The sequence below is a fragment of the Polypterus senegalus genome, chromosome 6 (assembly GCF_016835505.1).
Source record: "Polypterus senegalus isolate Bchr_013 chromosome 6, ASM1683550v1, whole genome shotgun sequence".
NCBI lineage: Eukaryota > Metazoa > Chordata > Cladistia > Polypteriformes > Polypteridae > Polypterus > Polypterus senegalus.
The window spans coordinates 903,789-928,201 of record NC_053159.1 but is presented as its reverse complement, the minus strand read 5'-3'; the positions used below and the strand labels follow the sequence as shown (position 1 = coordinate 928,201).

At 38.4% G+C, this 24,413-nt stretch overlaps 1 protein-coding gene across 23 annotated transcripts in view; it reads left to right on the top strand.

The window, feature by feature from the left end:
• Window positions 1-24,413, top strand: part of neb (nebulin) — a 162,125-nt gene that overhangs the window by 100,561 nt on the left and 37,151 nt on the right. For 21 of the 23 annotated variants that reach the window (XM_039755194.1, XM_039755193.1, XM_039755183.1 and 18 more), the window contains 30 exons: window positions 372-485; window positions 2,247-2,444; window positions 2,998-3,102; window positions 3,448-3,552; window positions 4,054-4,158; window positions 4,254-4,361; window positions 5,443-5,556; window positions 7,515-7,712; window positions 8,242-8,346; window positions 8,558-8,662; window positions 10,389-10,496; window positions 11,300-11,407; window positions 11,635-11,742; window positions 11,885-11,989; window positions 12,232-12,336; window positions 12,637-12,735; window positions 13,032-13,136; window positions 13,676-13,780; window positions 13,946-14,050; window positions 14,244-14,348; window positions 14,438-14,542; window positions 14,824-14,928; window positions 15,653-15,757; window positions 17,257-17,361; window positions 18,099-18,203; window positions 20,114-20,218; window positions 21,042-21,149; window positions 21,547-21,651; window positions 22,149-22,253; window positions 22,721-22,825. In XM_039755194.1, coding sequence (XP_039611128.1) covers window positions 372-485; window positions 2,247-2,444; window positions 2,998-3,102; window positions 3,448-3,552; window positions 4,054-4,158; window positions 4,254-4,361; window positions 5,443-5,556; window positions 7,515-7,712; window positions 8,242-8,346; window positions 8,558-8,662; window positions 10,389-10,496; window positions 11,300-11,407; window positions 11,635-11,742; window positions 11,885-11,989; window positions 12,232-12,336; window positions 12,637-12,735; window positions 13,032-13,136; window positions 13,676-13,780; window positions 13,946-14,050; window positions 14,244-14,348; window positions 14,438-14,542; window positions 14,824-14,928; window positions 15,653-15,757; window positions 17,257-17,361; window positions 18,099-18,203; window positions 20,114-20,218; window positions 21,042-21,149; window positions 21,547-21,651; window positions 22,149-22,253; window positions 22,721-22,825 — 3,363 coding nt within the window. Of the gene's footprint in view, window positions 1-371; window positions 486-2,246; window positions 2,445-2,997; window positions 3,103-3,447; window positions 3,553-4,053; window positions 4,159-4,253; window positions 4,362-5,442; window positions 5,557-7,514; window positions 7,713-8,241; window positions 8,347-8,557; window positions 8,663-10,388; window positions 10,497-11,299; window positions 11,408-11,634; window positions 11,743-11,884; window positions 11,990-12,231; window positions 12,337-12,636; window positions 12,736-13,031; window positions 13,137-13,675; window positions 13,781-13,945; window positions 14,051-14,243; window positions 14,349-14,437; window positions 14,543-14,823; window positions 14,929-15,652; window positions 15,758-17,256; window positions 17,362-18,098; window positions 18,204-18,746; window positions 18,852-20,113; window positions 20,219-21,041; window positions 21,150-21,546; window positions 21,652-22,148; window positions 22,254-22,720; window positions 22,826-24,413 lie in introns of all 23 variants that reach the window. The other 2 variants (XM_039755182.1, XM_039755204.1) reach the window with 1 other exon arrangement.

The window sequence follows — 24,413 nt, the reverse complement described above, 5'->3', positions numbered from 1 at the left end:
GCATCTAAATGGGTTTGTACATTTACAATATAAACAGTTTAGAGCTTGTATAGACAGAATGTGCAAGTAAATGTTTTTTGTGAAAGTTTCATTTCCCAGCCTGCCAACTGAGAGGATCAATGAGCTTCTGTTCTGAAGTCAAGAAACTTCCCCAAAGCCCAGAAAGCTAATATCACTGCCAAGTGGGGGAGTGTGGAGGGGCAATGGCGGCACGTCTCTTGTACGAGATCAGCTTTGCCACTCCCACTCCCCAAAACTGGTAAAGGGTCTTATAATACCTGACAAAGACGTAATGCTACTCTTCAGAGTCTAACGGATTCTATGTTTCTTCAGCTTTATTTTGTGACTTTACCTTTTTTCTTCTGTCGTAGGTGAAGTATAAGGACGCCCACGAGAAAGCTAAAGGTCACTACTTGGCTGGTAAAGACATCAGTGAATTCCCCAGTGTTGTTCGATCTCTTGCCGTCGAGAAGATGAAAAGTCTGGTAAGCTGCTTGTTGGCAGATGCACAAAAACCTGATGGCTGTACTGCTGGACTTTGAGATCTGTGTATATGCAATGTGAATTTATAGTGGAGCCAGCTTATTGAACTTTAAATGTGAAAATTCTGAATTTTGCTTTGGTAAACGTTTTATGAGAATTGACAAATGACTCATTGATATATTTACGCATGATCAATAAATCGTCCATTTCAAACACCCTCACCAACATACAGAATACAGAAAGATTCATCTGTTCATCATTGTCAGAGGTCTTAGTGTGGTCATCAGTGTAAGAGGCTTCAGAAAGTGTCGCAGATTGGCCCAAGGTGAAGAACAAGTTACGCTTAGCTTCTCAGTCTCTTCCTCCACAGATTTCCTGCCATCATCTCACTAGGCGAGCTGTTTTTTCTTTTGGCTTGTGCCCTTTGAGTGATGTAACAGGAGGGTTTGGAGTTTATACTGTAAATATTCTACTCTAATGTAAAGTGGTTTCCTCCTCCCCATCCACAATCATCACTGCAAGACTCAGATGGTGGGTTTTAAAAATGCTGGGAACATAGGAGGTTCCATCTGTAAAAAACAAGATGCCTGCTGTCGTACATTTACTGTATTGGTGGATGACTTGCCCAGTAGTGATAAGCAAACGCTGCTGGATTGAGTATAGGGAAAACACGTACATGTTCACGAATTTCTGACAACTCTATAAAAAGCATTGAAGTCAATGGGGAAGGGGAGGCTAATTAGTTTTGAATGGATTATAATGGTCCAATGACCTTTAAAGTGTCCCTGAGGGCCTGGGAAGCATCTGCCAACTATACTGGACCAATTATTGTGACCAAGAATGAAATCTGTGCTGGAAGGTAGAAGTTCTAACCTGAGATAACATTATATTCTACAATCCAGAGTCCCTCATCGAGCTCCTCTCACGATGACAGACTAACTAACTGACACACACACAGAGCCTGTGATGCAGCGCTACAGTGTATATACTTGGGCAGAGGGCAGTGCCTATCACAACCTGATCTGTACCGCATAGTGAGGAACATAGCATATTTAATACAGCAGTTGAGTTGAATCTCCAACAAAGCGTTTTCATAATACTCTCTTTACGGTCAGCTAACGTACCCTTCAAATAAAAATACTGCAGATTTCTTTTAAACACATGTGGGATGCAAATGCGGTTGGAGAACTGCTCGGCTAGTGACGTCACACATGCATTTATGCACTGAAAAATATTTACACATGTGGATGCTGGTCTCCCAAAGAATTATGGGATGTTAGAAACATAACGTTTGCATGAGCTGGCTGCATGATGAATTTCCAGTGAAGAAATTGGCAAAAAGGTCACTGGTGAACCCAGCAAATTTCATCTGAAAAAAGCTGTAGAGAATTTCACTGATCAACACTTATGAAGCTGAGTGTTATGTCCTGGTACCGTCATATTTAAAGAGAGAATGATGCTGTAACTGCACCTACTTTAAAGGAGGCCCTTCTCTATAGCATTGCAATACTCACAGAACAAAACTGCAGTTAAGTAGCACACGTGCTATTTCAAACCAGCAGCTGTACCCATGGAGTATTGTGTTTGACAGCTTCACTGCTCAAGTGGCATTGGTGGTTAGGAGGCTAAAACAAATTGAAAGCTTTCTGTAAAAGAACAAAAGCCAGAACTATAGTATTTTCATTCCACAAAGTGCTGTGTTTCTTTTTGCTCTCAATGTATACAGCATGACATTGTTTTCCTTTCTGTCATTTAAATTGTAGATGGCTTATAGGAAAGGCTATGAAGACACCAAGACGAAGATTCACATACCATTTGACATGCTGAGCCATGTCATGGCCAAGAAATGTCAACAGATTCTGAGTGAGATCGAGTACCGGACCCACCTGCATCAGTGGACCTGCCTTCCCGACCAGCATGATGTCATTCATGCTAGAAAAGCCAACGAGCTCTTGAGTGACGTGAGTGACGTCAACATATTCATACATGAAGGCTAAAGATTTCTTTGGGAATTAAATAGGCACACTCTATTCTTTTTTTTTTTCTTAGATAAACCTGTAATACATAACTGCTAAGTAACTGCTTAGTAAAGTAAAGAACTCTGTGCACATCAAGACAGTGAAGGTGTGCGCAGTGTAAGAGTTCAGTCTCTCACCTGACGGAAACTTTGATTGTGGTATTTTGTTACTTTGGAGAACACTCAAACTTAAAAATGCAATGAGGCAGTAAGATAAAAACAACACACACACACAGCCTCTTGGTATGTCCTGTGAGTTCCTGCCAGGTCCCAAAATGAAAGGCTTGGTCCAAGTGTGTGTTCTTACCTCCACCTCTAGAGAATCTGAATAATCCTAATTTATAAAGTCCTACACTTCTGACATGAGAAGTCTGCGGCCCTAGCGTTTGGTGATAGGGTCGCGTGATGCTCTGTAATATACTGCTTGACGTATGTAGGAGGCAGTCCTGACTTACAAATGAACACCCGCACTGATCTCACAAGCTTTTCTTCTTCAGGTTTTCTACAAAGAAGATATGACATGGCTGAAGGGAATCGGATGCTACGTCTGGGATACTCCTGAGATCCTCCGTGCAAAGAAATCCTATGAACTGCAGAGCGAAGTATGAAATTGGATTATTCCTAAATCTTTTACAAGTGACTTTAGTACTTGACAATTCAAGTTTTTTCCATTTTTGGAATAATAACCTAATTTTTGTAATTTTTTTCTTGGTAAACATCTTTTTTTTTTGTTTGTTTGTTTGTTTTAACATGCCCTGAATTTCTCAAGCACCCCCATTTATAATTATGTTGTAGCTAAGATAATGCCACACACAAATAAATAAAATTATACTCGCTTTCTGACCTCTTTGGGTTTCCATTGAGCTTTTTACAGTATTTCAGTTATGATTTTATATTTTATAACTGTCTGCATATCTCTAGTAACAGAGACCTTTCTTTTCTTTCAGAGTAAATATAGAGCTGCTGGAAAAGAGAACTTCAGCAAATTTTCTGTTGTTACTGACACTCCAGTGTATGTGACAGCAGTGACTGGATACCAACACGCCAGTGAAGTAAGGAAATGAGATTTCTAAAAAGAAGTTTTCTTGATTAAAATAAGTTTTTCCTAAAAACAGAATAGCTGAATACAGAATGAAATTTCAAAGTGAAGGACTGAACCTAATCTGAAAACCTGTGCCAGGTAACCATAGCTTGCAATTTGAAATGTTCCTTATGGAAGTTGAGTCATAATATCCAATTAATGATCTGCTGTTCAGAGTTAATGTTAACAGGCTCTCTGTATGTTTGTCTGTTTCTTTTTAATCATTTTTAAGTCACCCTTTTCAGCTGTGCTTGGATTTCAACTAAGAGCACATTTAGGCTTTTCTGGTGTCAGGATTTGGTCACACTCCCCTCCAAAAGTGTGTTTTGCTAAACTTACTTTAAATTTTTCCCACCCTTCAATGTCATTGAAATCTCTCTGTGTGTGAAAGAATTATCTTGGCTGTTCCCAGGTGGTCTTCGAAGCTTTCCACTTTTGTTGTGACTGACCTCTTGCTTTGTTCCTTTTACAGTTAAAATACAGGGAGGCTTATCACAAGAACAAGGAAAAATACACCACAGTTCTGGAGACCTTGGATTATCACCGTGCGCAGAACCTCAAGACTATTTACAGCAATGTAAGATTTTGCTTTTTGTGTGTTTGACATCACAGCTATGCTCTGTATGCTAATATAAGTGAAATCACTGACTCTGATTGGATTGGCCCCAACAGAAACTCTACACGGATGCATGGGACAAAATAAAGGCGACAAGTTACAAAGTGCCCTCTGACTCCTTTTCTTTGGCCCTTGCTAAGCAACAGAAGAACATTACTAGTGCGGTAAGTATTTTAAAAGTAAACAGTGTTATTTGCTGAATAGTTATGCTAATTAATTACTTACGATAAACCTGCAATTCAAATAATACTGTCCATTGATTTTATAGTCATGCCAAATGCAATGTACTCACATCTTTGTAAGTATATACAGTATATGAGTGTATAAGCAGTATACTGTATAAGCCACAGATGAAGGGCTTAAATCAGCCCTGCAGGGCTCACTAGTCCATTTCAAAGCTTAAATTTCATTTTAATATTGTACCTTTAGAACAATGAAGAGTTTTAAATCATTAGAAGTAAATTATAAAGTGGATAGACAAGTTACCCATCAAAGACAGGTAATAGAATGCATTGGAAACTGTTTGCCAACTTTTGCCCTACGTGTACCCGCAGCCCCTTTCCTCAGTATCGTCATGTGTCCAAACCTCTCCTGACCCCCATAAAGCCGACTTCTCATACTCTGTAATTTCAAGGTGCCTTGCTTGCCTCTAGTCCATTTCTATACTTCCCATCTTTAGAGGCGACTCTCAGTGTGCCACCTACATCTTTACTCCACCTTGTGTGTCTCACTTTCACACTTCCTCTGTCAATCACACCACCAGAGCCAAACCGGCCAATCAGATTACTCAGAGGGACAGCACAAACACACACGGATTGTAATGAAGCCTCATATCAGCCATTTTAAAGATCAAAATAGAGTGTTGAACTCCATTCACTGTGCCCTTCTTCCCATTGCTCCCTATGCCGATGGCACTACTACAGGTATATCTCCTGTTCTTAAGCCGGCATGTTGTTTTAAGATGATCATTAACTCATTTCTACCAATCACAATAATATGTTTTTGTATAATTTTAAAAGTTACCCAGAATAAAAGCATCTTATGTATGAAGTATAACGACAATAATCTAAACCTCAAAAACTGATAGGCGTATTAGCAATTGTTCTGCCTAGATTTGTACTGCAGAAGAGTAAGACAACTATGATAGCAGGATTATTTAAATGCATGAATATCAAATAATGTTGATTTAAACAGAGTAGAAGGTTAAATGTGTTAACAAGTATGACTCAATACTCTATATTTCAGCTCAAGTACAGAGAAGATTATGAGAAATTCAAAGCTCTCTACACCTTGCCCAGATCAGTGGATGATGATCCTTCTACTGCCAGATGCCTTAGAGTTGGAAAGCTGCGCAATGACGTAAGTATTAAATACCGAGGAGAACTTTCATCATTTCAATAGACAGTAAGAAGCGACTGAGCACCAGAGCATTATGTACAAAGGTGTGTGAATATATACAGTGTATACATGATGCGTATATTGTCTAAGAAAGGAACAAAAATGGTTTGGTTACCTGGTTTAATGTCCAACGCTGAATTTGTAGAATAAATGCAATAAAGATCAAAGTATGTCACGATTGATGTGGAGTTTTCTCTTGATGGCCAGAGAATGTATTTCTCTCTGAAGCTATGCCTTCCAGTTTAATGTCAGGTCCAAAATCACAATGAGCTTCCTAAAGAGAAGGTTTAGGGACTGGCGGAGTTAAAGGGGCGGAGCTAACAGTGTTCTGGCAGGAAGTGACATCAGTAGCCTCCTGGCGAGTTCTCCTCCATTCTAAAGCAAACAGAAATTGTGTTAATATTTTTTTCTATTTTATTTATTTATTCCTGCATACAGAGATGTCCTGTTTTTTTTTTTTTTTTTAAAAAAAGATCCAGAAAAAAAACAATTAATCATTCTTCTACTGGAAAAAAAATGCTACAAAATGTATGCATACAGTAATGCTAGTAATGAATCAGTTTTGCCCAGTTTTTCACACACAATAATCCATCCATCCATCTATTTTCCAACCCACTATATCCTAACTACAGGGTCATGGGGGTCTGCTGGAGCCAATCACAGCCAGCACAGGGCGGAAGGCAGGAAACAAACCCCAGGCAGGGCGCCAGCCCACTGCAGCACACACTATGGACAATTTAGGACCACCAATGCACTTAACCTGCATGTCTTAAACCCACGCAGAGAACATGCAGACTCCACACAGGGAGGATCCGGGAAGCGAACCCAGGTTTCCTTACTGCGAAGCAGCAGCGCTACCCACTGCGCCACCGTGCTGCCCCACAGACAATAGTAGTAATTTAAATATTTGAATAATTCCTTAAACTATTATGTCAAGGCTTGCACACTATAAAAAAGGTCTTCCTATTTCAAATGTAAGTCTTTTGATTTTTAATATTTTATGTTATAGATGCATTTATAATTGATTTGAGAAAGAGTTTTCCATGTGTGCCAAGAATTGACCCCTGAAAGAATAATCAAAGCAAAATAACGACTGCTAATGCTAGTATGCCATCCTAGTACGGCGGTTGCCCTGACTGGGCCACTCTTTGTTTGTGGGCAGATAAGCCATTTATTTCATCAAAGCCACATTTCAGAATTTCAAAGAGGCAGGAAGAAGAAGTCCCTGCGCAGCTAAATGAGAGGTTGTCTGGCATTAACTAATAAAGCTGTCAGTACGAATAACCGAAGGCCAGGGTGCTCAGTCTGTGCGTCTTTCTTTTCCTGTCTAATTCAAATGAAAGTCTTGTTGCAGATCTGTCAGCCCATGCCTTGTGTGTAAAGCCTTTAGGTCTTCAGTGTTGGTCTTCTTTCTCATACTTCTACTTGTTTGTATTCCTAATGTAACCCTGAGGAAACTGGATATGTGTCCAGTCTGTAATCGGACATGCCTTATACACATTGTGGTCAAGATTAACCACAGAACTTACCAACACACAAATGGATCAGGAAAGTCACTGAACGTAGGGATTGTCCACAGCAGAGGCCTGTCACTGTCTTTTACTGGGTTGACAGGTTGTGTATTTGAGATGTATAATAATTGCTCAGAAAAGCACTCCTGCTGTTGTTGTTCTGTCTATTTAATTTGATCACTTTGTAAATCTAGCCTTTTTAGATTTCATTTGCCACTCAGTCACTCTCTCAAGGTTTACTGATCAATCTTGTAAATGACTGAAATTAATCTCTGTCATCATACCTGTGGCCATTGCTTATGCTTTAATTGGTTACAGTAAACCTTTTTGTCCCTCATATCATTGATCAGGTGATGGAGTTTATTCTTGCTATAAAGATGTTTGTTTTTTGTTTGTTTTTTTTTACAGCGCTTGTACAAGGAGAATTATGAAAAGACAAAAGCAAAAATTCACATTCTTCCGGACATGTTAGAGATTGTTGCTGCTAAGAATACCCAGAAGGTGGTCAGTGAGATTGATTATCGCAAGTATCTTCATGAATGGATCTGCCTTCCTGATTTGAAGATCTATGTGCACGCAAGAAAAGTCAATGAGCAGCTCAGCGATGTACGTATGAGTGACAGCACTTTGGCTTATCTAATTCTAACTGCACTTACCAGTTGGGCTTTATTAAGTCATCTCTTGTGCTATATGTGATTCTTGTGTACAATCGATACATCAAATAAAGGGAACTAATGGCCATAAAATAAGCTTAAAATGTCTAAAATGATGTTTAATGTGTCTGTAGCAAACAACTGAAAATGTATAAAGGTTTTTAAAATGTAATCAGGGTCCAAAATTCAAGAAATCTCGTCTCTGTAGAGCCACCCACGTGGTAAAGCTGGGTAGATTAATGCTGGGTAATCTAATTAGTGGCTAAAATCAAAATCAATTTCTATTCAAATGGTAGGTTTATTGAAAGGAAAGCATTAATTTGCTAGAAATATACATTTCTTTACAAATGTATTATCCTAACTATACTAATTTATCGAGCTTTTGAAATCTTTGTATAAACAATTCACTATTTTTCTCTTTTGTCTGCTTCTTAATAATTTTATCAGAGAGATTTTGTAAAACTCCTTTGTTTTATTAACAGATATTTTACAAAGATGATTTCAACTGGATGAAGGGTATCGGTTGCTACGCTTGGGACACCCCTGAAATCCTGCGGGCTAAGAATGCCTACAATCTCCAGAGCAATGTAAGTTGTTACAAGACGGACCACAAGCAGTCCTAGTCTGATTCAGTAAACTTCATCAATCCCATAATCCTTACACAACATCTACTTTAAACTGTTTTGGCCTTTTAGGAGTTGTATACTGTATGTCTTTTTTGCAATTATAATCCTGTCAGTAAAATGTAACTCCTTGTTATCATTTACAAAATAAAAACCATGCAATTTTATTCCTTAGATTAATTACAAAGCTAAAGCAGAAGAAGCCAAGAAAAACTTTACTGTGGTGACAGACACTCCTACCTACGTCCAAGCTGTGATCAGTGCCAACCAGCTGAGCGATGTGAGTACACTGGTTTAATACCCACGACCACATTCTGCTGAGGTGGGGTTCATACTGATTTTCTGTAGGCAGCGCTGGGATGTTAGGTTGCTGAACTGACATCCTTATTATGTATTTTATTTCTCACAAATTGATAATTGGAGAAATTGCATCTTCAAATGTCAGTCTTATGTAGCCTTTAAATGGTATCATTTTTGTGCTGTTATTCCCAGTCTTCAATAAGAAGAAACTCTATTTGATTAGTTACCTGTGGGCTAATACAGTAAATGTGCCATGTGTTATTAGGTCAAGTTACTGTACATGTGACAATCAGTGACAATATATAATACTGTATATTAGAATTTGTAAGACTGGTGCTAGTTTGATCTAAACTGTCCACATATGGGTGAGTGTGAGTGTGTTTACAACGTACATGAGAGTGCCATTTGGGTGAATTGCTGCGACCCCAAATAGGACAAAGCAGGTTCAGGTATGGATATGGATGGATAGCTGGAGTGTGTCTGCCACGTGCGAGCATGCCTTCAAATGGACTGATGTTCTCCCCAGGGTTGGTTTCTGTATTTTGCAGTCAGTGTTTCTCAGATAGACACTCTGATGCACGTGAACCCAATCATTTAATTAAGCAGGCGCAAAAAAATGAATGACCCAATAGGTAGAGTGAGAGAGGGAGGAGCACTAGATATAAGTACTTCAGGGAAAAACGTAACACTTGGAATATGCAGCAGGCAGAGAAAGACTTAATATAAAAATTACTGTTAAGTGTCATAAGTACTAGAAACAGAAGCACATAATAAATCAGTATAGATAAAAAAAATCTAAACAGAATCCAAACGTGGTGAGCCACACTCTTTGTAACTCGTCTTGTTGTTCAGGTCCTTATCTGGCCCGCTCCATCTGCTGTCTGTGTGTTCGACACTTACATGATTATTGCTACAGAATGGGTTTGTTTCTAGTTACTCCTAAGTGCCGACCGAGACAACTTGATGAAGCCGATGTTTCAGAGTCAAAGGAAATGACATGATGGCTAAACACCGGCTTACTCATTTCCTTAAAGAAGCAGGAAGCCTCAAGATTGTCTGCTACTAAAAAGTATTCTGAGTAGTTAAAAGTCGCATTTGTTGTTTTATAGTTTGGTGAGCAAAAACTGGTAAACGTAGTGTAAGAATGTAGCTTAGAACTTAGCAATAAAAAATATATAGGTTATTAAATTGGGTTGGTGATAAACCTTTTAATTCCTGAAAGCTCAGCTTCATAGTCAAATGTCAATCATAGTACTCATGTTTTGGCGAAACAGAGGGGTTAAAAATATTGAGATTGTACGCATATGTGTCAAATTTTTAAAAATGGATTTTTGGTGTAAAGACGCACAATCCAGTTGTATTGCTAGATTCAGAACGATGCTTGTGCACTGTGCTGTCATCTCTGGAGGAAGACCTCTTAGCATCGTCTCATCAGCCCCTGCAGCGAGCTTGTAGATAAGACTGAGGAGAGCATTTCCCATACAATATTTTTGCTAAAGAGATAGTCTGATGAAGGTAAAGAATTATAAATTGTTAAAGAATATAAAAATCTATCAAAGCACATGTGTCATGAAATTGTAGACAAACCCTTGCTGTCCACCTTTTGTTTGTTTCTCTGTTTTATGCGGGTGGGGGGGGTGTACATTGAAACCACAAGTTAAAGGTGCTAATTCCATGGGCTGTTATCGTTTTTTCTTCCTCTTCAGATTGTATACCGCAATGACTATGTGAAGAACGTCAAAGGCACGATGACCTCATCAGCCACCACCATAGACCTGGAGAGAGCCCGAGAAGCTAACAAGATTCAGAGTGATGTATGTGACCTCTGCTATACTCCGTTTGAATTCTGATGCTCTAGACTGTCTTTGATAGTAACTCTCCTCAGCAGACACCTTACAAGCTTTGTGACATGTTAAACAGATCTTTGTAAGTGTCGCCTGCATAATGTAACATACGCTAACCATTGTATGGTAAGCCATCTGGACAAGCAGCTGAGGTGCTGGACCACAAAGTTCAGTGTGTGGTGCCAGACTACATACGTGACCGTAACGAAGTGCTTCTCTGCTGTCTTTATAGCAAAATGTTTGTCATTTAGTATTGCTGTATTGCTACATCACCTTGGGATCAATTTAAACATGTCCTTCTAATAAACAGCAGGTCTCCAGTGTACAGGCTACTGAAAAAAGTCATAAAAAAGCTTTGTTTAATACTTTGTGAATGCAAACCGTTCAGAACGACACAAGAGAAATGCGTGAATCATAACACCACTTATTTATAAAGCAGATTTTCATACAAAATGAGAAGTAATTGACTTGGTCTTGAGCTTCACATCAGGACCTAATGCTAGTTAAGTTAGTTAATATTTAGATTTCTGGGGCGATCCTTTTGGACAATCTGTTTCAAATGTCTTTTTTGTAAGTCTTTTATCTGTCATGTAAATTCTTTGAGATCAGCCATTTGTTCCTTTAAAAAAAATCAACAGACAAAGCTTTGTTTATTTGGAATTAATTCGCTCCATAACAGCATCTATATAATAATATTTTTTGTTTGAGTGCAGTTCATTTTTCTGATGTGTGTACCTTTTTTGCATTTTAATGTGTTTTTTTTATTTCACTAGAACCTTTACAAAGAAGCAAGCCAGACTTTTATGCCTACTGGATACACTCTGCCTTATGATACGCCACTTAACGTGCATGCAAAGAACAACAGCACCATCCGTAGTGACGTAAGTGGCAGACGCTCTTTTATTGTGCTTATTCTACTTTTTTTAGGACTGCAATGCAGCATTCGTGTTTCTGCACAAGTAATAAAAACAAATGTCATCTAATGATGGAAACCTTTAATACAAAATAATGCATGAGGTCAAAGTTTCACAGGTATACTGTATGTGTGTTGTTTTTTATTCACATAGAGCCAAGGAAATGATCGCTGCTTTCTCAATTTTATTCACAGCTTAAGTACAAAGAGGCCTATGAACACATGAAGGCAAAGGGGTACACTCTTCTGGCGGACAGCGTGGGTTTTGTCAACATAAAGAAGACAAACAGCGTCATCAATGAGGTAAAATACACCTCCGTTTTTACCATGCTGATCATTAGAAAGCCAAAAGAACTGTTCAACTTTTGACCATCTCTCAGTGCAAGTTTTGGATAAATGAAATGGCAAAAAATGGACTAACGTTTGCTTTTGTTTCCCTTAACAGCGGCAGTACCGCCATCTGTACCACAGCCAGAAAGATAAGATCCACACAACCTACGACACCCCTGAAATCAAACAGGTCAAAGCCACCCAAGAGGCCATCAGTGATGTACGTACTGTAAACATTTAAACCGCATGCTGTGCAGTTTTCTTTTTGAACAATTAAACCGCAGTAATTTACACCTCAGTCACACTTGGCTATTTGATTTTTGACATGCATGCGTTTTCTATTTTTAGAGAGTACTTTTGAATTAGTAAAGAAACACACAGATGTTAAATATACAGATTTGAACTTTTACATTTCAAAACGAGAGTTAAGAAGTGTTAATGGAACTTTCTTTCCTTTTTCAGCTATGCTACAAGGCCCATTACAACAACATGAAGGGACATCTGATTTCTATGCCAATGACTCCTGGTTTGATGCATTGCCGTTATGTTAATGATATCACCAGTGACGTAAGCACAATAATATTTGAAATAATGACGATGATATGTTTGAATGAAATGTAAAGAAAAGATTTTCAAAAACATTTAGAAAAGTTTCATTTCACAGAAAAAATATCTTCACAAATCCTAAACTCTTTTCAAACTGTTTGTAATGTTCATTGCAAGTCTTTTACATTTCCTATAATTTGAGTTTGAATAGTACGGTGCTTTGTACTGTTTTGTTGTTGAGACAATTCTGGTTCTTCATTTGAAATCCACACAGAAGTGTTTTATTACCTGATTCTCTGTTCTTTCTTTATGCTTCTTTAGATAAAATATAAGGAGGATCTCCAGTGGCTGAGAGGCATGGGATGTTTCTTGTATGATACACCAGATATGGTCCGTGCCAGGGAGACCGCCAAACTCTGGGTAGGTTAGGTTTGCTAATAGAACTTTAAAATGTTTCAGAAAGCTACAAAAGGTCAGCATGACTCAATAACTTGATATAAGTATAGTAAAACATGACATTTCTATCATAACTAAAACAGAAGCAGTGATCATTAATGAATCATGTGCCTGCATGTATGAAGCACATTGATGACATAGACAGTGAGTGACACTATAAAATGGCAGGGGGTGTAGAATGAAACAAGAACAGAGTGCTGTTTGTAACAAAGACTTGCTGTGGCAACTAACAACATTCATGTGTTCTCCTTTCCCTCCAGTCTGGATATACCACAGCCGCTAAGAAGATGCACGAAAAGTTCTCTGTTGTCTTGGATACTCCCGAGTACAGAACTGTGTCAGAGCTCAAATCCCATTTAAGTAATGTATGTGTTCAGTTTACTTACTATTAATGCTCACAAAACTCAGCATGTATGCAGTATGTACGAGTGCCTGGAAATCTAGAAAAGGCAATGGAGAACAGCAGTCATTGGAAGAGTACCCAGAGGGTAGCACTGCAGCCGACAAGGTGGCAATGAACCACCAAGAACTGCGGGCAGATATCATCAGAAAGAGCAGAGCAGCTCCAGGATGTTGTGTGTGTGAAGAGGCTGATCTTGAAGAGGTGCATGAAGCTCAGACGATTAGAAGTAGCTCTCCCAGTAGTTCCCAGTTCATAGCAAGACTAGAGGTACTAAAGAGCACAAGTGTACGTCAGGACGCGAGGTCTTAAGAGGCAATTCGGTTTGTTCTTTTTGATAAGTTTTGATTCACAGGGGCTTTGCAAAACAGCTACCTTTCCTTCAGTGTTACTCTTTATATTTGCTGCAAATAGACATATATGTTTAGGAACCATCATTGTAAATTCTCTAAATATCATAAAGTCAAGACTGATTATAATAATGTGAATATGTCATTTTATCAGTTGGTTTACAGAGCTGTTGGCAATGAAGCGAAGACTAAATACACTCCAGTTCCTGATAGCATTGACATTCTGAGAGCCAAACATGGCCAGCAGATCCAGAGCCAAGTACGTTGTTCAGCTGCTTTGTTTGCTAACTAGAATAAGACATTGTCTTTTAAACATTGATGATATATGTATTTATTATCACTTTCCTTGATTGGAGTTGTGAACAAGTTTTCAGCGTTGGCTACCTAGATGTGATAAATGTGATATATGTCTTCTCATCTCCAGTACCTGTACACTGAAATGGCTACAAAGGAGAGGCCCCACTACACTCCAGAATTTCAGACACCAACTCTGAAGCATGCCAGGGAAATGAAAGTGATCACCAGCGAGGTACTCTTATTTATTTACAGAATACTGTATGTAGGTCTGGTTTGCTAACTGTGAATTTGTGTGAAACTTAACATAAATAATATTAATTCACTTCAAATGAAGTGAAATTCCATTTCTTAACGTGCATTCAGATTTAGAAAGATAGCCTTGATGCTGCGCACTTCCTAATGATTCATTTCTATTCCTTTGCTAGAAAAAATACAAGGAGCAGTATGAAAAGATGAAGAGCAAATATACACCTATAGCCGACACGCCCGGCCTGATCATTGCAAAGAAGGTTTACTTCAACGCTAGCGATGTAAGTACACGCTTTACACGTATTTCAGCTGTTCTTTGACCACTTTGATGTGATGCACCTGAACTGCAATGCTTTGTTCTGGCCATCAGTTACGCTACAAGGAAGCATTTGAGCAGGCAAAGGGCCACTACCGCACGGTGAAGGACGCCCTGGACATTACTTACCATCGCAAGGTTACAGATGACATCAGCAGTGTAAGTATCTTTGGCTTGAAGAGAGTTGTTCTGATTCCAAACCATTCCTTTGTCAAATTAATTGATTTAGATTTTTCCATGGCTGAAAGCTTACAAATGTACTTTTGTTAATATGTCTTAGCACGGCTGAAAAAAACTGGACTTATAAGAAGTGACCCCTGATACTTGAGGTTATTTAACATGAGTAAAGACTAAAGAACATATCAGAGGAGGATGACTTAATGTTTTTATACAACAAGTGAATTTGACCCGTCGTCCTAATTGTCTCTGTCTTTCTTAAGGTGAAATACAAAGAGAAGTACATCAGCCAGCTGGGCTTGTGGAGGTCCATTCCTGATCGCCCAGAGCATTTCCATCATCGCATGGTCAGCGATGCTGTCAGTGACGTAAGTAACTCTCTCTTCATTCGGAAACATTTCAAGCCCTGCCACTGTGGGACTGGAAGCATTCCAATTACTGTACGGCCTGAAAAGAAGGAGTTTGGAAGACAAACAATAGCTTAACATTGTCATATTTCTCAGTTTGCACTGTTTAGGTGTAAGAAATCCAAAATGTGTAAATACTTGTTAGTGTTGGGAAGCGTAAAACTACAATTGAGGATTTTTAAATTGCTGTTAATGTTTTCTGCAGGTTAGACAAAGAATGTTTTTCAAATGAAAATTTTACCAACTTGCTCTATCATTGTATTCTCTTTGTCCATCAATTTAATTAATGTGTAACACACTGGTGATTCAGGCAGTGTTGCCTCTTGATCACACTTGGCCGGCAAGTGTGTCTCCACCTGTTCATTTGGCTTTAAGTGTGCGGTACAAAGTAAAGATTTTAAAATGAATTAACCTGTTGAGTAAGAATATTCATGATTATGACCGTGAAATGGCAACATGTCTGACACCAGTTAGACTTCAGCAGGCCTCAAGCCTAATTAAGAAAAATGATTTCACAAGTAGTATGCTGATTGGTTCAGTTGCGTTTATTTATGTGGGGTTCTGTTCATTTAATTTAAAGTGCTGTGCAAATTGCAAATTAACAGAAATTAACAAGGAGCATGTCAGGGATTAAATATGTTGAAAGAAGTACGAGTAGACTGACTGAGTTGCTGTTTTCTGTTAGGTGAAATACAAGGAAGATCTGTCCTGGCTGAAGGGTATCGGCTGCTATGTCTGGGACACTCCTGACCTGGTTCTGGCGGGACAGAATAAGAATCTTTACAGCATGGTAGGTAACACAAAGCCACTAACATGCAGTCTAAGGGACCCATCTGTACGTTACTTTGTGTATCCTTAAATGAAACCCTTCAGTGGCCCAAAGGTATGTCACTCTTGACCCTTATCATTCAAGGCTTTTGCATTGTCACTTTCACAAATTAGTTTGTAACACTTTCTCTTTTTAAGAAGGTCACAGTGGGATCCCATATCATGGCAACTTCAAATAATAAAGTCTGTTGTTTTGGCAACCTGGGTAGTGGTGGTCTTAAAAGGGATTTTTCACGGAAATTGGGTTTAGTTTTTGTGTCACACTGCGCCTTATGTTCCAATTATAATTCTGGAATTGGTCTGGTTGATCTTTGGAAATGTTACATTACCTGTTGGCATCTCCAGTTGAATAATTATGTAACCCAATCAGAAAGTGTACTGTACAGGCCACGCTGGACAGGAGTTAGCAGAGGGACCTTACTTTCATAGTGTGGGCTGGGGATTTTTCTGTAAAAGATAGAAACAGATCGGCTGGCTCATTCACTCCTCTCTTTAAGCACCAAGAATATTACTGTCCAAGGAGTGATTATATTATTCCTAATATTTAAAAAATAATTATTTTCATTTTGCTAATTACATTCTTGAAAGTACATGACACAGATGATGTGATAATGTGATATAAGATGATACTTCCAAGCATTTATAGTCATTTCAACATATTTTTGCCTGATGAGTACTGGCATATTACATGACTGTGACAAGAATAGAAGTCAAGCCAGATGTAAAGCGAGAGACATGGATGGCACCAAGGGGGGATTTGGCATTTCTACAGAAGCTGAATGAATAAATCAATATTACAATATTGTTACAAACAACAACTGGACAACCACCCTCTCAAATACACACTCGAATAACTAAAAAAAGGAAAGGAAAGCTTGTGACTTTTTCAAGGTAAAAGTCACGGTGAGGAGTTATAAAGTCGAATCACCACTGCTATAAAGAAGGCCCAGTCGTGTTTCTTCACACATTTCTGCTAAATATTTTGTTGGCTGAAAGTTCTCAGTGTTAGGGCGCTAGAGAGCGGATGTGAAGAATTGTTCATAATGCCTATCAGCTTTGTCTTAATTCTCTACTCCACTATTACCTTCAGTGGGTTCTAGAGGGCATCCCATAACTGAGCCTGCCTTCTTTATCAGCTGCTTGATTCGGTGGGCTTCTTCTGAAGTGATGTTACTGGTTCAGCAAGCCACAGACTGGCCATTACAGAGTTGTATGGTGTATGAAAAAAATTGATATAATATGAAGTACATAGTGTTATCTTTCCATGTTATATATTATTAAACTCTTAAGTACACAAGTCTCAATTTAAAATGCATACTTGATGATCATCATGTCATTGTTTTGTGAAAAATCAATTTTGAAAAAATAATATCACTTCAAGAATGGCTTTGCCCAGGAAATTAGAAAATTCTCTTTTTGAATAAAAAAACCACATATGCATTTCCTTGTTTTTGTTTGTAGCACAAGTACCGTGTCTCCTTTGAGAAGAACAGAGACAAGTTCAAATATACAGTGGACTCTCCGTTCTTCCACACAGCCAAAGAGGCAGCAAAGCTGGTTAATGAGGTGAGTGATGGGCATTTGGTCTGGGAATCTAACTTAGAATGGTAAAGAGAAGTGCTAAAAGTAATAAGCTACTCGTTATTAAACACATTTTGTTTAAAAACGTCAACTTTTATTTGTACTTCATAATAGCTTCATTTGTATAGTAGAATATTTGTTAGACCATACAATCGGACTTTATTTTATATCTTCTCTTTTACTGAGCCAGTCCTGATAAAGACTGCACATTGTCTTGATTTAAAAAATCAACATTTGAAAAGATTGAAAGATTAAATTTTATTGTTATGAAACTAAATCTATCTATCTATCTATCTATCTATCTATCTATCTATCTATCTATCTATCTATCTATCTATCTATCTATCTATCTATCTATCTATCGTATTCTTTCCTATGAAGGACAGTGTGCAGCAGCAGCAGCTTCAACTGAAAGTGTTGTAGTAATGTTACAGCGGTTTCTTTTTTCTTCCTATTGTATTTGTTTAATTACTCTTATCTGTTTTTTACAGATTGAGCACCTGAAAAATCTAAATCAGTTTTCCTCCATATGGGGCATTAAATTTTGTGTTTTTTTGTAAAACCAAAGAGGATTGTCAGTTCAATATTATTTGCCACTTCAGTGTTGTGATGATTATGTTTTAACTTATAAAAGCTACACATAGCTAAGTTAAAAATGTAAAGATAGTGTGCCTAGTGTTTGTTAGTTCATTGTCCAAATAATGTTGTGACATTCTGAGCAGAAGCTGTACAAAGCTCAATATGAGAAGACCAAGGATAAGTACACCAGTGTTGTTGATGATCCTAGAAACATCCTGGCCAAACATGCTAACGAGCTGCTAAGTCAGGTAAAATTAAAAGGCAGCTTGGATTGTCAAGTGGCCCGTAACTTTGGCGCTGTAGCCTTGCATGAGATCTTCAACAACCAAGGATGTCATAGTTTCCAGCTATGGCCCTTTACTTCCATTTCATGTATCAAATATCTTGAGTCTTTTCTGCCACCCAAAGTGCCTCCCAGACATTTTGTGTGTGCATACCTGCTTCACTCTGTTTACTCCTCTGCAACTTTCATTTTTCTTCCTTACCAGTGGCAGAATTTCACTGATCCTGGAAATGTCCGTAACAAATTGAGAAAACACCATGAAATTTTACAAAAATGATTTGATACATCTCGTTCTTTATTATTTAAACTCACTGGTGATATTGATCTTTATTGTAAGAGAGAAATTTGACAACGGGCGCCATCCAGGATTTTGAAAAACCAGAGAGTTCACTGGAGTAGACAATGGGTGACTGGTGGGGATGTCTGTCATTTGCTCGATATTCGCCATTGCTGTCTTGTCTTTTCTGTGTTTCTTCATTCTTTGCATGCTACGTATCTTCATTGACAGAAAAAGTATAAGTCTGTGGCCAAGCGTCTATTGCAGCAAGGTTGCAATGAAATTCTGAGGCCGGATATCCTGATTGCTCTTTACAACACAAACCAGTGGAGCCAGGTAACAGACAAACCCTTGGCGAATGCTTCCCTGTAGTGCTGCCTATTCCCCTTCCTGCATCTCAACAACACCCTTGCCTCTCATGTCATTCCTTACTTCCATGCTGCTTAGTTAACCCTCTAGAAGAACACTCCTGAATTTAGCTCTCCCGACCCAGTAGTATTGCAGGCCAGTGTGGTTGTCAGTGTTTTGGTCACTCATTGGTCTCATAGGAGATTTTTATGCATACCGACTTATTAAAGTCGAGCCCCCCATTAATATTTACAGAGTAATCCAAAGTCTCAGTTCATGTCACTGATTTTCTTTTTCTGTTCACAATCCCAATAAGTATGCACATGTGTTTTGTACATCAGTTCAAACAACAACACCTTCAGTTACCAAAATCCAAAATGCCATTTTAAACATTCTGCCATCAATAATTTATTTAACATGTGAGAGCAATTCGCAGTACAAGGTAAATGCATAAGTGACATTGTCCTGCCTGCCTTGTGTCCTCATTGCATGTCTGTGTGTTACTCCATATGCATGATCTGCACACTTTGTAATGCATTCAGGGTGCGCCTCTCGGCCTTCTTTGTCACAAGTAGCTATAGAGAATGCTGAAATTTGCACCTCTTGTGTTATTTCTTAGAAACTTGGATTCAAAGCATTTAAAAATGGCATGGAGCCTCCTGTTCTGTGCCAGCTTCAGAGTATTTCCTTTCACCAATTATAGCTCCCTACCTCCCACCAGATAGGTTTCTCTACGTCTTATGGGTTCAAATTTGTTCTTTTAAGTAAATGAGGTCCCATTTATACCAAATCCATGGGTCACTTCAAGCCCCTCTTAAAGGGCCCTTTGCCCACCATGTATCCATATTCCAAGCTCTAGTGGACATACTCGGGTCACCCCTCTCTGACTGTCGAGGGCGCCCTCCAGTGTCAGTGCTTTTGCTTATTTGAACCCCCCTTGTCATGGGTCTTATTCTTTAGCAGACAGCAACATCTGACTTCATCCTGAGCATATTTATTTCTAAAATCTTTTATTTATATTCATATAAGCACTGTTTTCAGCCAAGAGTTAAAGTAATATTTTCTGCTTTGAATCCCAGTCTTTTTAAACATACATTTATTTAAACTGTAGTTATTGGGAATCATTTTGCATATTCCACCATTCCCAATATTTTAAAGTATCTGTATGTGAAAGAGGATTGTTTTGTTTTTGACTATATCTTTACTTTTGACTTATCAGTCTTATTTATTTATTTTATTTACATATTTAGTGGAAGTACAAGCGAGCATATGAGAAGGAGAAGGACAAATATACTTCAGTGCTGGACACGCCAGAGCACACACGTACTCAGAAAGTCGGCAAGAACATCAGTGACGTGAGTGACTTCATCCTCCTGCTGTTTTCAGTAAAATGTGATCTCACATCTGGCTCTCAGTTTTCATTATCAGGTAGTTCTGTTAATCAGACCACAAGCAGATGGCAGTGCTGACAATACCCAGGCATCAAACTGGGAACTGACAGAATGCCAACCCGACGGGCCTTCTACTTTCATTCATTTGGTTGATCTTCTTAGGTAGTGCTGCTGGATTCTGCTGCTTATTCAAGTTCATTAGTTCATCACAGTTAGTTTGATCAGTTATTTCCATGATTCAAATCTTTCACTTTGGAAACGTTAACACAATGCTGTGGTGCCCAGTATATTGCAGTAAATGAGTTATTTATAACACTAAAATATATTAAAGTCTCAGTAGTATCTGCATATCCTCCTTGAAGCCTTTAGCTTACCTTTGAGTTCTGGGGAGGGAAACAAAGCAGCTTCTCTCGTCATTCCTGTACGTCATCTAGTCCTGTTGACAAGAACGGCGTGCTGTCAATGTACAGGTGACAAAAAGTGTAGAAGAGGTGGAGGGACTGAGGATGTGTACTTGACCTCATCTACACAAGTTATTTAACCTCTCATTGCTCTGTCGGAGGATGAAACTAACGTAGTGAATCATTAAACCTTATATTTAATGCAGGAGAAGAAAAGAAAATGTGGTACTTTTTACTGAACAGAATTGTTGTACTGATCTTTTCTTATAGAGTGTTATTCCAGACAGCATACCTCACTTTTAAAATAAAATCAACACACAGCTTCTTTTATTGAGTTTATGTATTATGTTTGACAAACTGTTAACTTCTGAAACATGTCATTGCAGATCATTTACAAGATGGAATATCACAAGAACAAAGCGAAAGGCTACACACTTGGGCACGACACCCCTGCACTTCAGCATATGAAGAAAGTGAAGGACAGACTGAGCCAAGTGAGTGGCAGTCAAAGGCAATGAGTGGCATCACCCGTACAAACATACAGTAAATAAAATAGTTTTAGAGAAAACTGAAACATGCAGATGAATAGCATAAGCATCCTGTCAAAAAAACAGAAGCCTGAACTGTACAAATGTGAACTTTGAGTCCAAAATTGGGCTTTGATTCTTTTTCAGTAGTCGTTCACTGTAATAAAACTTTAAGCCACAGCTTGCTTGTCACATAATTGCTGGGATAGGTTTATGAACATTAAACACCATCTAAGTCAAAGGTGCCCAGTGTTGAAATGCACAGCATTCGTCTAGATTTATGTTAAAGTCCATTTCATCTTCTGAACCCAGCTGGCTTTGAGTGACTTTCTTTCTTTCTTTCTTTCTTTCTTTCTTTCTTCAGTTGAAGTACAAGGAGGAATATGAAAAGAACAAGGCCCACATTAACATTGCCCCAGATGCTGTCGAGATCAAGGCTGCCAAAGACGCATACAAGCATATCAGCAATGTAAGTTCATCTTCATTTCAGGTTTTATTTGTATTGTCTTTCAGTAATTTTTTAACAGCACACGTTTGCAGGCACTACTTTTAAAATTTACTGTGTACACATTTATTAGTTAGAAGGTGAGTGACAGGGAAATGGCAATTCTGTTCCTTTGTAACAAAAACAAAAAATTTGATTAACAAGAAAATGGGACATATTTAGCAACACAATAAAGTTGTACTTTAAAAACTATGCATTTGATTGTGATTCTTTGTATTTATTTCCTAATAATTTTCATGCATGTCATAAAATGTTACATGTTTTTGTAAATGATCCTAATTATATTTTTGAAAGGATTGCCTTTTAGTGTCAGCCTGTGTAGACCCCCCACGCTATTGGATATTAAATGCCAATCTGTACAAAACATTTCTGACACTTTTATTTTGCTGTGGTATGTTTTTGTGCACCGAAGACAGGAAGTGATGCTTTGGTCAGTGTGTTGTTTTTGTTTTTTTTTGTAGCTCGACTATAAGAAGAAGTACGAAGCGACCAAAGCCAAGTGGCTGTTCACCGCTGACAGGCCCGACTTTGTTCATGCTTACAAGACGTCCTTACAACAGAGTGATGTAAGCAACATGGCAATGAGGAATAGCAGATAACATTTTGACAAAGACATTGGTTAACTCTTGCAGTAATTAGTAGAAAATATCAAATATTGTCTGTTTTTATCATCATTCTCCCTGTTGAAAAAGGCTTTCTATTTTAGATTATTTTGAATTGGTCTTACAGCCTGTGAGCATGGGAAAGGCACTATATAAATAAAATGTAGTATTATTGTTATTATTTATTAACCTATAATAATAATTTTCCACTTAGTAACATACCTAAAAACCCAGGTGAAATGAATTAAAATTCAAAGTGTAAAAACTGCCTTTAGTATTTAAGTATAATCTTGGGAAAAAAAAAAAAAACTTTTTTAAACGTCTTTTAAAAATCAATGCCCTGCTTTAAATTCCGACTTTAAGTTCATTTTCATTTGTGTCTGCAGTCTTGCATGAACTTTCTTGCTTTTCATTCTGCTGCTCTCTTTTAGGTTGAATATAAATATGACAGGGAGTCCCTGAAGGGCTGCAAGCTGTCTGTGACTGACGACAAGAACACCGTCCTGGCTTTAAAGAATAATGAGATGGCTAGCGAAGTATGTTTTATGGCATTTCATTTTTATTATTTGCACAAGTAACACCAGAGAGTAAATACATTTTGATCTTGTAGTGTATGGGAAAATTCTGTGCATTAATTTAAAACTGTTAGGTGTGACACTCAGTGTTAGGCGTGTACTGTATATCCAGAACAAAGTAATCTGTGTTACCTCAAGTGCTCAGTTTAAAGTTCACAACTCCATACTGGTGGAATAAAATCAGGCCTACTAACTGGGCTACTCCTCTCAGTTGGGTTAAACTCTAATTGGCCGATTCCTGTCTGTCTGGCAGTGACCTACTCAGCATTAACATTTTTCATTCCATCACAAACAATGGCACTGCTTTGACAAATCCCCTAACAAACTGCATATAACAGAGACATAGCTACCAGACAGATACACAGATCCATAAGCACTTATTCTTTTATTAAGAAGGATGATGTATTTCTGATGATGTTAGCTACACACCATTTTACATTTACAGCCAGAAGGTCATTATGTCTTAGAATTTAAAAAAATATATAGAACTAGCCAACCCGCGGCGTACCATACGCCGCATAATCAGGCCGGTTTTTTAATGATTTTTAAGCACATGGAGAAAATTAACATTTGAAAAATCGGTAATGTAATAAATCAGCAAGAAAAGCAACATTGTAACAATGCATGGAACGAACCAACACACAATCGTCCGTGACTGAAAAGTGGCGGACCGCCATCACTCATGTGCCCACCTCCAACTCGTCACTTGAGTCGTTGTCATCTTTGCACAGTCCAGATGTACCTGTGACTCATGTAGACTTTCCGTGTTCCTGCAGGAGCACCTAAGAAGACGCATGTTTGTTGCGGATGCGAATTGCTGTATGCAGCGTGTAAAACAGTTTTTAAAGACTGCTTACTTCATTGTGTTTTAACCTCAGTTGTAAAAGATTGTTTTAAGGATCCCATGGGATACCCCTCGCAAACCGTTTTACATGCTGCATACGGCGACTCACCTCCGCGAGAAACACGCCTCTATGAACAGTCAACGTGGCTCAGAGGTGCCAGGAGTTGGTGGGCGTGGCTCCTTCCTGCGTGTGCCATAGGTGTCTCACTTGTCGGCAGCTTAGTGAATCCACGCTCCTTCCGGCGTGCTTTCCATGGTTGTCTTGCCTTAGTGAATTATATATATAGAATAAAGAAAGCTTAGGTGTCGGCTCCTTAGACTAGAAATTGACTGCTATCCTCATGTTAACGGAGACAAACGCTAGGTGGTGTTCTAGAACGTCTAATAAATGGTGGGCCTGCCTGCACCAAAAATTGTTTTTCGTTCGTGATGGAAGGACATTTTTGCAGTGAGTTCTTTATCATTGGCAGACATGTTGCTAGTTAAGTCGGTTTTAGAAGAGGCCATATCAGAATCTTTGTACCCAGCAGAGTTAACCACGTAACGGTGCTGTGATTTCAGTTAGTGGAACGCCAATCCTAATGTGTTCTTTCAGAGTCTGTTTAACAAGTCGTTTTTCGTGAGTTCTAAATCACATAGTTGATTAAAAGTATGTGTATCTGCATAAATAAATCTGGTGGTACTGAATGCTAAAGTGTAGAAAGT